Source organism: Ovis aries, chromosome 17 (assembly GCF_016772045.2).
Source record: "Ovis aries strain OAR_USU_Benz2616 breed Rambouillet chromosome 17, ARS-UI_Ramb_v3.0, whole genome shotgun sequence".
In the NCBI taxonomy this organism is placed as follows: Eukaryota; Metazoa; Chordata; class Mammalia; order Artiodactyla; family Bovidae; genus Ovis; species Ovis aries.
In genome coordinates, this window is record NC_056070.1 from 12,806,199 (window position 1) to 12,821,197 (window position 14,999).

General features: G+C 39.7%; 1 protein-coding gene across 14 annotated transcripts in view; it reads right to left on the bottom strand.

Moving 5' to 3' along the window:
- Positions 1-14,999, bottom strand: part of SMAD1 (SMAD family member 1) — an 82,898-nt gene that overhangs the window by 3,673 nt on the left and 64,226 nt on the right. For 9 of the 14 annotated variants that reach the window (XM_060400624.1, XM_015101506.3, XM_042234304.2 and 6 more), the window contains exons 4-6: positions 13,066-13,182; positions 7,723-7,944; positions 1,685-1,941 (exon numbers count right to left, since the gene is read on the bottom strand). In XM_060400624.1, coding sequence (XP_060256607.1) covers positions 1,685-1,941; positions 7,723-7,944; positions 13,066-13,182 — 596 coding nt within the window. The remainder of the gene's footprint in view (positions 1-1,684; positions 1,942-7,722; positions 7,945-13,065; positions 13,183-14,999) is intronic. The other 5 variants (XM_027956253.2, XM_060400629.1, XM_060400628.1 and 2 more) reach the window with 1 other exon arrangement.

Sequence of the window (14,999 nt, forward strand, 5' to 3'; positions counted from 1 at the left end):
ATGGACATGAGTTTGAGCAAACTCTGGGACACAAGAGGACAAGGAAGCCTGGCGAGGTGCAGTCCAAGGGGTTGAAAAGTGTCAGACACAACTTAGTGACTGAAGAATTATAACTGGTGGTCCAGTGGCTAAAACTTCGCCCTCCAATGCAGGGGCTATGGGTTTGATCCCCAGTCAGGGAGCCAAGATCCCACATGCCTCGTGACCCAAAAAACCAAATGATAGAACAGAAGCAATACAGTAACAAACTCAATAAAGATGTTAAAAATGGTTCAATTAAAAAAAAATCTTTATAAAAATAAAGTTAAAAAAATTAAATCGTGCACATTAATAATGGATGAGAAAGCTTTTTGTGGTCTCACAGGTATACAGCATATAGGAAAACCTCTCTAAAAGGTAGAAAACCTCCTTTAATACTTAAAGGTACCAGACTCGGCTGTAAGAAACTGCTGAATTATGTTTCAAGAAAACAAACACTAAGACAACACAGTGAAAACTCTCCTAACATGACTCAGAGAAGTAGGGAAAAAATGATTTTCAGCGAAAGTTATCTTTGATGTAAAGGATGATTAACAGAGTAAGGTTCCAAAATTATCCTCTGTAATAAATTCATCACAGAACAGGTCTACCAACAAGTTCAGTGAGTTTCTGAGGAGAGGACATGAAAGGTGATTGCCTCGCCCAAATATATAATTAGTTTTGCTACTCAGGGTAACAGAGGGGGAAAATCTACATTTGAGAATTCAGAGACAAGTCAGCCACAATAAGCTGTTGCTGGTGGTGGTTTAGTCGCCAAGTCGTGTCTGACTCTCTCCATGGACTAAAGCCTGCCAGGCTCCTCTGTCCGTGGGATTTTCCAGGCAAGAACACTGGGGTGGGTTGCCATTTCCCTCTCCGGGGTTTTTTCCTGACCCAGGGACCGAACCTACGTCTCCTATGCTGCAGGTGGATTCTTTACCACTGAGCCACTTACGGACTTATAAATTTAATCGGATATTTGAACTTTTTTTTTTATACTCCAATGGCATCTTAAAATTTTTACTTCTCACTGGCAGAAGAGGCAGCAAAGAGGTCACTCCTAGTGAACAATGTCTGTAACCCTGACCCTCCTCAAACCTAACAGCACAATCTTAGTGCTGAGGCAAGGGCCTTATTAAACTCTTGAATTATAACAAAATCACAAGCTGTGCTGGAACCACTAAAAAAAAAATCCTGGACCAATCAAAAATAAATCCTAGTGTGGCAAACCTTTACTTTCAAAAAATGCTTTGACTCTACAAAAAAAATCCCTTGCTTACTGTTGAAACAAAAGTACCAAGTGTTTATCATCATAAAAATATTAACAAATCTAGAATTTAAAAAAAGAGGGGTGTGTTTACACGATTGGTCTCATAAGACAACCGTGTACTTAGAGTATATATGTTACATATATAACATATTCTAATAATATTACAATAGATAAAACAGCACTATTCAAATAAGGAAAAGTTTTTTAAAACCTGCTATTATTAACATTGAACACAAACACTCCTACATTCCAATGATATTTTCCCAATAGCTGACCTCTTATTAAAGGTTACAATGGCTAGATAATAAGTTGGTGTCACATATATCAAGAGGATACAGATTTACATATAATGCCGAAGTGCATTAAACCCTGACCAGAGGACCCAGAACCACTTACCTTCACAAAGCTCATGCGGATAGTGCACATTTTTGTGAGCTCATAGACCGTCTCGAAGCCGTGGTTCACAGACTGTGCCAGTAACTGAGCAAACTCTTGGTTATTAAAAATTTTCAAACTACACCCACTCGGGATCTTGCAAACAGTAGTGGGATGAAATCCGTGATGGTAGTTGCAGTTCCGACTTTGCACAAAAATACTACTGTCACTGAGGCATTCGGCATACACCTCACCTCCGACATAATAAAGATGGACTCCTGCAGGAAGGCAAGCATACAGTGTGGTTATTACTGCTTTTCACAGCTGACGAGCATCGAGGTAGCTTCAGAATGTCAGAATGTAAATGTACACGGTTATTAGATAAACATTCCCTAAGTCTTGCACAACTGATAAAATCTTAGTTAACAATACCAGTTAATACAAAGCCCATATGTCAACATGCATGTCTAGACAATTTCTAGAAAATATTTAATAACACGGCAAAGTGTGTTAACTTAAAAATCAGTTAACAGAGGATAGCAATTTCATTTTGAAAAGCATTTAATGCCCTATTTGGCCATGGATTGACAGCACAGTCTCACTTTAAAAATACAGCATAAGAAAGCTGGATTTGATTATGGGATCCTACCGATATTCATCACATATGCTCTCTCGTATTTATTTTGCAGCTAAGCTGTTCAAAAAATTTTAGGGTAAGGAAAGGGAAGATCAAGAGGACTAAAAGAACCAGAAAACCACAGGTGGAGGAAGTATTGCTGAGAGCGGAATGAAGGAAAGGTCCAGGGGAAAAAGCCCAGAAAAAATTAATTCAGTGTAGAATATGATCTCGCTGAATTATTATCTGCTCCAAACTTCTTCCGGTGAGATCTTGAGTGCCAGGACTGTAGGAAATTGACCTTATCCAATCCTTAAAAAAAAAAAAGAAAGAAAGGGGAAAAAAAAAAAACCCACTCTGACAAAGCCCGGTATCATTACAGGCCACCCAGCAAACAGAGTCACATCCCATGCGGCTTTCAACAATAGGCCCTGCAGGTAACTCTGGCAAGGCTTAGTCAGTGCTAGAACTATTGTCTCATCCAAAATACTGTGTGCTGTGTTTATAAGTATACACAATGGCTAAGATTCCTGTAACAATTAAACCGCCGCTGGAGCAGAAGCCCATTTTTCTGTCTGATATAGAGAAAACAATTTGAGGGTGTGTGTGTTTGTTTTTTTTACTTTTTCCTGATTATAAAAACGAGGAATTTTCATTTTAGAAAATTTAGAAAGTAAAGCAAAAAATAATGAAGCAGAACATATGATCACTCCTTTAGTGGCCCAGAGGTAATAACTATGAATACACATAATTTTGGGTCTTGGGTATCACCAAACTTTCTTTGCAAACATTTAACACATTTCCATGACTGAATGAATACAATAATTTATTTAAAGGATTCTCCCATTACTGGACCATTTTGTCAATGCTAATTTTCTGTTATGATAACAATGTCATGATCAATGTTGGCACATAATTCTTGATAATATCCTTAAGAGAGACTCCTGAAAGTTAAGTCATTGGATCGAAGGCTTTTGATTCACTTTGCCAGAGTGCTCGTAATCAATTTACATGTCTCCAGCAGTAGATGTCTCATTTCACCCATGCCAGTACTGAGTCTGAGTTTAAAACACAACAAAATTCCCCTAATTTATAGCTGGAAAACAATACTGTTTTAATTTGCACGTGAGTCTCAATATGTGCTCCTCTGCTTCCTGACCATCTGTGTTTCTCTTGTGGATTTACCATTCATATTTCTTACCTATTTATCGCACTGGAGTTCCAGTATTTTAATATTTTTTATGAGCTACACATATAGGAAAGATATAAATAATTTATTTCCTATTTGTTCACCTGCTAGTCCTCTGTCTTTTGATTTTGTTCATGCTACTGTTTTTCTTTAACCCACAGAAGTTTGAAATCTCTAAGTAGACAAATCTCTTGTAAACTTTTTTGTTGCTTTTTACGCTTAGAAAATCTCTGCTTCTCTGATCAGTTTATTTTCTTCAAACTTTTCAACAGCTTGCCATAAAATAATTCAACTCATTAATCTACCTGCATTTGTGGAATGAGGTCAGGATTTGAACTGTTAGCCTCCCTGTAAAGCTAACTTTGTTATTACAGGACCATTGAAACAGTCTACCAATTTGTTTTATTTAACACACATTAAACTTTTATATATAGTACAGTCTGAATTTATTTTATTCTACTGCTTTGTCTATACATTGATTTAACTGTAGCTTCATAATCTTTTATTAACCCCCACTTCAAGATTCTTTTCTTTACTCCTTCATTGAAAAATTTAGCTATTTTCACTAATTTATACCCAGGGATCCAACCCAAGTCTCTCAAACTGCAGGCAGATTTTTTACCATCTGAGTCACCAGGGAAGCCCCTTTAATGCATACTTCCAGGTAATATGCAGGATATACATCTTCCAACTTTCAAAAAACATCACACTGTGATTCTGACATGGATTGTTTTAAACTATGAATTAAATTAGGAAAAATTAGAATATCCTTATAATGCTCTCACCATATTAAGTCTTCTCTTTAAGGAACATCGACTGCCATTTATCTGTTCAAATTTTCTTTCTCTCTCAGTTAAATCTGGTTTTCTTTATATAATTCTCATCTATCACTGGTTCAGGTTACTTATGCATTCTGTTGCTACTGAGAATGTGATCTTTTTTCTCTCCATTGTATTTTTCTAACTGGTTATTGCCAGATTAAAGAAAACTGACATACAATTTCTAAAAATAGATTCTTTAGTAGTTTCTAGGTAAACAATCCTATCATTTTACTAGACACAATCATTGTAAGTAATTTTTAATGAGTAAAAACGGAAAGACACTCAAGTTTCCGGTATGAGTGAAAATTAATAAAAATTTCCTGGAAAGTAATTTGGCAAAATACATCAAGAATTTTTTGCCTTCTAATTTCACTTCAAGAGCTGATCCCCAAAATGTTATCAATCAGTTAATCATATCATCTACAAATAATGATAATTTTGGCTTATTTCCATTATTTATAAATCTTCATTTGAGCGCTTCTAGTCAAGGCATCTGGAACAATTTTAGCAGCATTCCGTGTTTTCTTCCTAATTGTCATTAGCAATGTTCCAGAGTACAATGGCTTTTTACTACTGTGCAGTAACGGTCAACTTTAGAACATAATGAAAAATATGTTCCTCTGTCCCAAATGTATGCAAAACTGTGTTTATAGATAGTTTCAGGGGTTTACAGACCACAGGAAGATATCTATATGCTATGAACCTAAGTTCTGGCATTCTATCATTAAATGTGTAGTTTAGATTTATTTTTTTGCCTTAACCATACTAAGGAACTATCTATCAATTCCTGCTTTATGAGGAGTTATTTTTGTTTTCAGGCTTAAATGTTCAACTGCATCTCCAATGTCTTTTAAAGATCTATTAAATAACCTTTTAATTTGGTTTAAATTTCACAAGAGGCCATTTAAAAAGTTTTTACCCTGGAAATAATTTCAAACTTATAGACACAGAACAAACAACAAAGAAAAACAGAACAAAGAACACCCATATAACCATTATCCAGATTCATCTGTTGTGACAATTTACTCCACATGTTCACCATGGGTACCGCCCTCCGTCTCTTCTTCCACACACAACCTCATACATACACACACGTGCATATATTCTGACACAAGACTCTCAGATGGATAGATAGCTCTCTCTCTGTTGATCTATAAATATAAAAGATATATATAATTTCTTCTTGAACCATTTCACAATGGCCCTTTACCCCTAAACACTTAAGTGTGTATTTCCTAAAATCAGGAGTTTTCTCTTACAGGCCATAGTACAGTTAGCAACGCCAGTGCACTTAACATTGATACACTATGTCTATCCTTTCTACCACTCATATTCTAACTTTGTCTGCTACCCCCAATAATAATCTTTGTAGTATTTTTTTTCCCTGTCTGGTATAGGATCATGTCCACGGTCAGATTACTACAGAGCTGTGGTATCTCATTAGCCTCTTTTAATTTGGAATATTTTCACATTTTTGTCTTTTGACATTGATATTTTGGAAGAATACAGTCCCTCCTCACCCTTTTTAATAGAATGTTCCTCATCCATGGTTTGTCTGAAGGTACCCTGTGATTAAATTCAGATTTGCATTCTCAACTGGGATTCTCTGTAGGTGATGTTACCTCCTCATCAAGGTACCGCAGCTGCAGACATATGATAGCCGCCTGTCTCTCACTGGTGGTGGTAATTCTGATCACCTAGTCAAGTTGTTCTCCAGCTTCTCCAGGAAACAATAACTGATTTTTACTCTCCCTTGTAAGTAATAGGCAGTCTGTGAGGAGACACTTAAAAATCATACAAATACCCTGATTTTCATTAAAAAATTTTCTCTATACTTAGCATCCATTGACGATTCTTGCCTGATGGGTTGCAAAATGGAAACTTTCCACCAACTCACACTATATATAGCCATCAGCCTTCGCCATTCATTTACTTATCTATTATTGGTATGGACTTACGAATTACTATTGTTCTCCAGTGGTTTAAAACTCATCGCTGTATTTTATTATTTCAGCGTTTCAATTATCCAAGCTGGCAGTGGAAATCACTCCAAGTTGGCTCCTGTGACATGCCTCCATCGTGCGTACATATTTCTTTACTTTCAGCCATAACAAAACATTCTACGCTCATTTTGTGCCCACCTATTCCAGCCTTGAAGTCAGCCCTTTCTCCAAAGTCTGGGTTCCTCTCTAGCAACATGGTGTCAAGAAATGATGATCTGATCACTGTATGTGCTTAGCGCTGCTGGGTATCGTTGCCTCTTGACCCTTTTAGCATATGAATCAAAAACTATATGCATACAGATCAAACCCAATAGATGAATCAGAAACTATATGCATGCAGAAACACATCTATTGGATTGGTCCAAAAGTTTGTTCGGCTTTTTCTGTAACATGGAAAAAAATCCAAACTTTTTGGCCAACCCAATACATAAGCCTTCATTCACACACATATACAGGAGACCAAACATGTTATGCACACACACATATACACACTACTAAAATCATAACTTCACACTAAAACTTTCACAGGGTTTATTTTTTACCCTCCTCCACACCTGTATGCTTCTTATACCACAGTGAAAACCCAGGTTCCCCACAGCATCCACACATTCAGTCATTTGCTTAATTTTATAATATGAATACATCTTAAAGTTTCGTAACTGTTTCCTTCATTCTGCCACTAAATAATCAAGACTACTCTAAAGAGTTCAGGATATGTTTGTTGGCACTCTACCTTACCTGGTCCAGGCCAAGGATATGCAAATACTATGTTAGTTGCTCAGTTGTGTCCGACTCTCTGCGACCCCATGGACTGCAACTCACCAGTCTCTTTTGTCCATGGGATTTCCCAGGCAAGAATACTGGAGAGGGTTGTCATTTCCTACTCCAGGGGATCTTCCCAACCCTGAGATTGAACCCAGGTCTCTTGCATTACTACTATATTCATAAGTTATTTTGAAGTTTTTTTTCCCCAGTAAGTTAATGCATTCCACTTAAAATACATTAGCGTTTACCTGTTTGCGTTTGCTTTTAGTTTTAGGTTGTAAAGAATTTTTAACAGCTATTTCGTTCTGCAGCAAAACGTATGATAGATTAGTATCCCCAAATAGCACATCACAATTTCAACTAATTAAATAACAATTATGAGTCAGTAGACCACAAAAATCACTGACTGGGAAATGAAGAACTTCCTGACGACATAAATTGAAACAGTATTTACAAACTGGAGCTGCTGCTGCTGCTTAGTCTCGTCAGTCGTGTCCGACTCTGTGCGACCTCACAGACGGCAGCCCAACAGGCTCCTCTGTCCCTGGCATTCTGCAACAGGTGTTTATTATCTGGCGTTGGCTCCAGGAAAGACTGCCGGTCAGTTCTGGGGGAAGGAGAACACAACAGACAGACGTTCAAGAGAAGCTCCAGCGAAGGCTCACCTTTTCCGATATGCCGCCTCGTGTTTTCGATGGTGGAATTCCGGTTAACGTTGGAGAGCAGCCCGAGGCAGAAGCGGTTCTTGTTGTTGGAAGGATCGGTGAAACCATCCACCAACACGCTCGTGGAGGAGGCATGGAACGCTTCGCCCACGCGATTGTTGAGCTCATAGTAGACAATAGAGCACCAGTGTTTCGGCTCCTCATAAGCAACCGCCTGAACATCTGCAAGAAAGGAAAGCTTAGAGTCAACCACGGGGAGTGCCCCGGGCGTTCGAAAACTGAAACTGTGGCGTAAAGTTGGCTCAGGGTCGTGGAATGAAGATGTGACATGCCACCACTATTATCAGGTACAGAGTTTACCTCTGATCTTGGAAGCAGCGGCTCCTTGCTAAGCGGGGCATTCACCTTGCGTTGGAAGACAGTTTTCTCTGATGGCTATCGGATCAACAAGACAACTGCTAAGCACGCCAGCAGTATGTGCTGGACACTCCCAGGACACTGCTGGCTCTATAATTTGCCAAAATGGAAATGACCCCACCACTGACCCTGGCTCACCATCTAAAGAAAGGCAACAAGTGGCAAGTGAAAAAAACAAGTGGGGAGAGAACAATAGAGGACAGGAAATATGCCAAAGGTGCTGGCACAAAAAAGGAATGACTCTGGACAATGTCTCAGTACACCGATGCTTTTCCAAAGCAATGAAAAATCAGTTTCTAATTATTGATAAGAAGTTACTTGACTTCATGTTGCCAGTAACTCTCACAGTTACAGCCTTGCTCCAGTCCTCAAACTCAGGAAGAAATCCTGCCAGCTGGCCATTCTTCCTGGATGAATCATATCTCTCTCACCCAGATTTCATGCTAACTTCCTTATATTTGCTTTAAGTCATGCAGAGCAGGTGTGTTTTGTCTCTCCATTCCCAGAATGGGCCAACAATGGAAATTACCCAACTTTACTGACAGGATGCAGCTTGTTAAGTCAAATCTCTTAAGACTAACAAATCTCCAAACAGAACATGCTTCTAAACATTTGCAACTAAAAGGTTCTAAAGATAAGTTCCTTCTGCAGTAAAACCTCTTATAGATTCCAGGAATATAAACCATATATTTCCACTGTGCCAATATGTAATGATCTGAGGTTTTATGAAGCCTGGAGTATACAATCGTTAAAAAAAAAAAAGAAAATCCATGTTGGAAGCATGAACTCTGTTAAAGGAGAATGACCTCTGTGTTCTGAACATCAACCTCCATGAATATTAAAATGCCCCTTACTTTAGAATACGGTAAAGAAATTAAGAAAAACAATCATTAAAAAAAATCCATCCATACATTAGCTGCTTTATACATTTAAGCAGGTGAGTTGAAAACAAACACCATCTTCCATGATTGCTAAGTGTCATCCCATGTCAATCAGCAAGGTTCTTTCAGATTTATAGGTACCAAATCTTAAAGAAGGCTGCAACATCATTAAGAGAAGGCTTTAATCAGCTACCAGGATCATTCAAAGTACTATTCATCTAGCTTGGAGACTGACAAGTTTTTTCTGTAAAAGGCCAGTAAGGTCTTAGAGGCCACACAGTCTCTATGGCCACTATTCAACTGTGCCCTAGCTGTGCAAAAACATCCACAGATAATATGTAATGAATAAACATGGACACGTCCCAATAAAGCTTTATTTATAAAAATAGGCAGCAGGCTGACGTGGCCTGTGGGCTGCAGTGTGCTGACCCCTTGCTCCAGGAAAACCACCAAGGTTCAACAAAGCCGACAGTCCTTAGAAAAACATTAACTGTAAACTTACTTTCTAATGGGGAAGCAATTTCTAGCCATTTAAAGGAAAGATCTGAAAGCCAATTAAAAGTCTGTTTTCTGAAATCAGACACTCTGGGTTTAACAACCATGGCCGCAAGTCCACATGCTCGTAACCGTTTCAGGCTGTGCCTGTTCTCTTCTGTTCCCCAAATACACGTTCCAAAGGTGTGTGAGACAGGAGTTATTTTCTCCAACCAGAATCTTTGTCAGCTCATAATTATATGTTTGAGAGGATGCTTCACAGATTATCAAAATCCAGAGGCAGTAAAAACATAAAACACATAGCCAATAAAAAAGATATAAGAAATATTTACACCTTAAAAAGGTATGACTTCCAATTTATTGCACTGCACATTGAAGGAAAGATCTCTGAGTTCATCATCAACTTTGAAAACCTTAAAAAAATATCTGCGACTTCTGAAAAAGTCTGAGGTTATTTCCAGTCCTTTACTTTAAAAAGTGCTAATTCTCACTGGTCATAGCAAACACCCTCTTCCAACAACACAAGAGAAGACTCTACACATGGACACCACCAGATAGTCCACATGGACATCAGATTGATTATATTCTTTGCAGCCAAAGATGGAGAAGCTCCATACAGCCAGCAAAAACAAGACTGGGAGCTGACTGTGGCTCAGATCATGAACTCCTTATTGCCAAATTCAGACTTAAATTGAAGAAAGTAGGGAAAACCGCTAGACCATTCAGGTATGACCTAAATCAAATTCCTTATGATTAGTGAGAAATAGATTTAAGGACCTAGATCTGATAGAGTGCCTGATGAATTATGGACGGAGCTTTGTGACATTGTATAGGAGACAGGGATCAAGACCATCCCCATGGAAAAGAAATGCAAAAAAAGCAAAATGGCTGTCTGAGGAGGCCTTACAAATAGCTGTGAAAAGAAGACAAGCAAAAAGCAAAGGAGAAAAGGAAAGATATAAGCATCTGAATGCAGAGTTCCAAAGAATAGCAAGAAGAGATAAGAAAGCCTTTTTCAGCAATCGATGCAAAGAAATAGAGGAAAACAACAGATTGGGAAAGACTAGAGATCTCTTCAAGAAAATTAGAGATACCAAGGGAACATTTCATGCAAAGATGGGCTCGATAAAGGACAGAAATGGTATGGAGCTAACAGAAGCAGAGATATTAAGAAGAGGTGGCAAGAATACACAGAAGAACTGTACAAAAAAGATCTTCACGATCCAGATAATCACAATGGTGTGTCACTCACCTAGAGCCAGACATCCTGCAATGGGAAATCAAGTGGGCCTTAGAAAGTATCACAATGAACAAAGCTAGTGGAGGTGATGGAATTCCAGTTGAACTCTTTCAAATCCTGAAAGATGATGCTGTGAAAGTGCTGCACTCAATATGCCAGCAAATTTGGAAAACTCAGCAGTGGCCACAAGACTGGAAAAGGTCAGTTTTCATTCCAATCCCAAAGAAAGGCAATGCCAAAGAATGCTTAAACTACTGCACAATTGCACTCATCTCACATGCTAGTAAAGTAATGCTCAAAATTCTCCAACCCAGGCTTTAGCAATACGTGAACCATGAACTTCCTGATGTTCAAGTTGGTTTTAGAAAAGGCAGAGGAACTGGAGATCAAATTGCCAACATCTGCTGGATCATGGAAAAAGCAAGAGAGTTCCAGAAAAACATCTATTTCTGCTTTACTATGTCAAAGCCTTTGATTGGATCACAATAAACTGTGGAAAATTCTGAAAGAGATGGGAATACCAGACCACCTGACCTGCCTCTTGAGAAACCTGTATGGAGGTCAAGAAGCAACAGTTAGAATTGGACATGGATCAACAGACGGTTCCAAATAGGAAAAGGAGTACGTCAAGGCTGTATATTGTCACCCTGCTTATTTAACTTCCATGCAGAGTACATCATGAGAAACACTGGGCTGGAAGAAGCACAAGCTGAAATCAAGATTGCTGGGAGAAATATCAATAACCTCAGAGATGCAGATGACACCACCCTTATGGCAGAAAGTGAAGAGGAACTAAAAAGCCTCTTGATGAAAGTGAAAGAGGAGAGTGAAAAAGCTGGCTTAAAGCTCAACATTCAGAAGATCATGGCATCTGGTCCCATCACTTCATGGGAAATAGATGGGGAAACAGTAGAAGACTTTATTTTGGGGGCTTCAAAATCACTGCAGATGGTGACTGCAGCCATGAAATTAAAAAACGCTTACTCCTTGGAAGGAAAGTGATGACCAACCTAGATAGTGTATTCAGAAGCAGAGACATTACTTTGCCAATAAAGGTCCATCTAGTCAAGGCTATGGTTTTTCCAGTGGTCATGTATGGATGTGAGAGTTGGACTGTGAAGAAAGCTGAGTGCCAAAGAATTGATGCTTTTGAACTGTGGTGTTGGAGAAGACTCCTGAGAGTCCCTTGGACTGTAAGGAGATCCAACCAGTCCATTCTAAAGGAGATCAGTCCTGGGTGTTCTTTGGAAGGACTGATGCTAAAGCTGAAACTCCAATACTTTGGCCACCTCATGTGAAGAGCTGACTCATTGGAAAAAAGCCTGATGCTGGGAGGGATTAGGGGCAGGAGAAGAAGGGGACGACAGAGGATGAGATGGCTGGATGGCATCACCGACTCGATGCACGTGAATTTGGGTGAACTCTGGGAGCTGGTGATGGTCAGGGAGACCTGGCATGCTGCAATTCATGGGGTTGCAAAGAGTCGGACACGACTGACCGACTGAACTGAACTGAAAGAAGGAAATAAGACATACCTAATAATGAACTTGTATTTTAACTTCAATTTGAGTTGCTGTCTTTTAGTCACAAAGTCGTGTCAGACTCTTTGTGACCCCACGGACTGTAGCCAGCCAGGCTCCTGTCCATGGAATCCTCCAGGCAAGAATACTGGAGTGGGTTGCCATTTCCTATTCAAGGGGATCTTCCCAACCCAGGTACTGAACCTGTGTGTCCTTCATTGTAGGCGGATCCTTTACCACTGTGCCACCTGAGAAGTCCTTCTGTTTGCCTTAATTGAAGCGTGCACACAGGGAACAAATGCTCTTAGTTTGGTTCAGCTGCCACTATTCTAGATGAGGGCCAGAAGGAAGATGAGGCTTACGAATATTTATCCTGACAACAAAAGAAGCGTTTGGAACGCCTTGTTGTATGAACTTTTCATTTTGGAAATCCCAGTGAAAACTCTATTTCAATTTTATATTCACTTCCCACCCCCGCTCAACATCCCTTGGTCTTTCACTTAAAAATATTCTTTTATCACCAATTTGGAAGTATTAAGTACTAAGGCTCTAAACAGATGGCTGCACAATTATATTTAGACTTTCATTAGCTAAATCGGTGTATCTGTTCTTCATATAAAAGGCTTATTTCTAAACCAAGGAATTCTTTTTAGTGAAATTCTCTTGTTATAAATGCTCCTTTTCAAATAGCTATCTTTTTCAAGACTAATAAAAAATTTGTGGGAGCGAGCAACATTTGGACAGAGAACTTCAGATTCTAAAAAGAGAATAAGCAGCAGTTCATTTTTACCTCCTCTGTTGATTTCTGAGGGCAGAGAAGGCGCCATCATATTTGTGTCCATGGGTTGAGAGCCATCCTGGGTCATGGGGTCTTCAGGGGGCAGGTAAGCAGGTGGGGGTGTATCTGCTACAAAATTTGGAAAAAAAAAAAGATTTGTTTATCCTTAGTAAACACGCAAGCACACAAGCTTAAAACATATATTCTCTTCCATGCCAAAATTCTTATGAGATTAAGTGGCCACCTCACCCTCCCCATCTAGATGATAGATGATACTTGGGGTATGCTTTTTGAAGATGGCTACCATCTCATATTCTTAGATGACTGCAGTGAAAATTCAGTGGGAAAAAAGTATCGTATACCAGTTCTAGAAGCTGTCTGCCTACTCGGGATCACTCCTTTTTAAAACAATCAGAAGAGCATTTAAACGTTCTTGCAGACAACCCACTTTCAAAGGACCTCCGCATTTTGTCATTTCCCCCGTAGATAGAAAACTTTTGAAAGCTACACAGGACTTCTTCAGAAAAGGAGCTTCAGGGTCTCATGCATTAAATCTATGGGCTCTTAGGAACTTACCAACTGAGTTTCACGACAGCCAACTTACTGACTCATACTCTGAATTTCCCATGACTTCAAGAAGTCTGCTAGGACCACCTAATTTCCTATCCACTCAAATAATCACTAGCCTCTAGCAACAGAATTAGAGGAAATAAACCAGTTTGTCACAACTATCTTCTATTTCAGAATTTCTGTATACATTTCTTCTGGAAAAGCTCACAATCAACTGGCAAATAAGATGCAAACAGCGTGATTTTTGAAACAACACTAACACAAATCTTGTGCTTCCACATTTTTCACTTTTGTTTTTGATGCGGACCAATTTTTAAGTCTTTACTGAATTTGTTATGGCATTGCTTCTGTTTCATGTTTTCGTTTTTTTGCCACGATGCATGTGGGACCTCAGCACCCCGACCAGGTATGAAACCTACAGCCCCTGCACTGGAAGGAAGTCTTCACCACTGGACCACCAGCGAAGTCCCAGTCTTGTATTTTCTTAAGTAAAATAAAGGGTATGGCTTTCCCACAAATAATTCTTTGTGATGGAAAAATGAGTTCCTCGAGGGCCATGGCGAGCTCATGGTACCATCTGGCACATATGACAGAACAGGAAATACAGCTTCACCTTAACCAGTAGCCTGGATGAGTGCTTGACACCACTCGGGGCAACCGTCAGACAGAAAAAGCTAACGTGGCTCTCGCAGAGTTTCTCAGTGATTTCCCAGACCGACTCTCCAGCTGAATCGCTCCCTGGCCACCCCCACAGTCTCCCCCACCCCCCACCCCCTCACCCCTCAGCCACTACGAGCACAGAGACAGGACCGCGGGGACCTGACCCGGATGCCTTTTCTACCCTTTCTACTGCTTTTTAAAAATTCAGCTTCTTCCTTGCAGCTGTAACACTGCCTCTGTTTTATTTCCAGCCAAAAATGAAGACAAAGAGCCTCCTCTGAGACCAAATCCAATAAATTTCTGCAAGCAGACTGGTGAAAACTTCATCAAGCCCCTGTGGCCTCAGCTCCGGTGGGAAGGACTGCATACTATGGGTGATGCTCTGCTCTCTCCCTGAGGCCCTCCTGCCACCCCTTCAGCTTTCTCTGCTCCACGTTTTCTCTACTCGGCCTGTGCCTCAGTCCCTGACAGCCAGGGACAAGGTGTAAATTCAAGCAATGATCTTCACTATTTTCCACTCTTGGGGCTACCTGGAGTCTGCCACTGCTTCAAAGCCACCCAAAACATCTAACCTTGCCTCTAACCTGTTCCTCAAACTCAACGGGTCCAGGAGGGGGACAGGAAATCACCAGATGATATGAGTTGGATTTTGAAATAAATCTATCTCCCATCCTCATCTTAAACAGTTTCTGACTGAAAAACAAGCCAGTTCAATA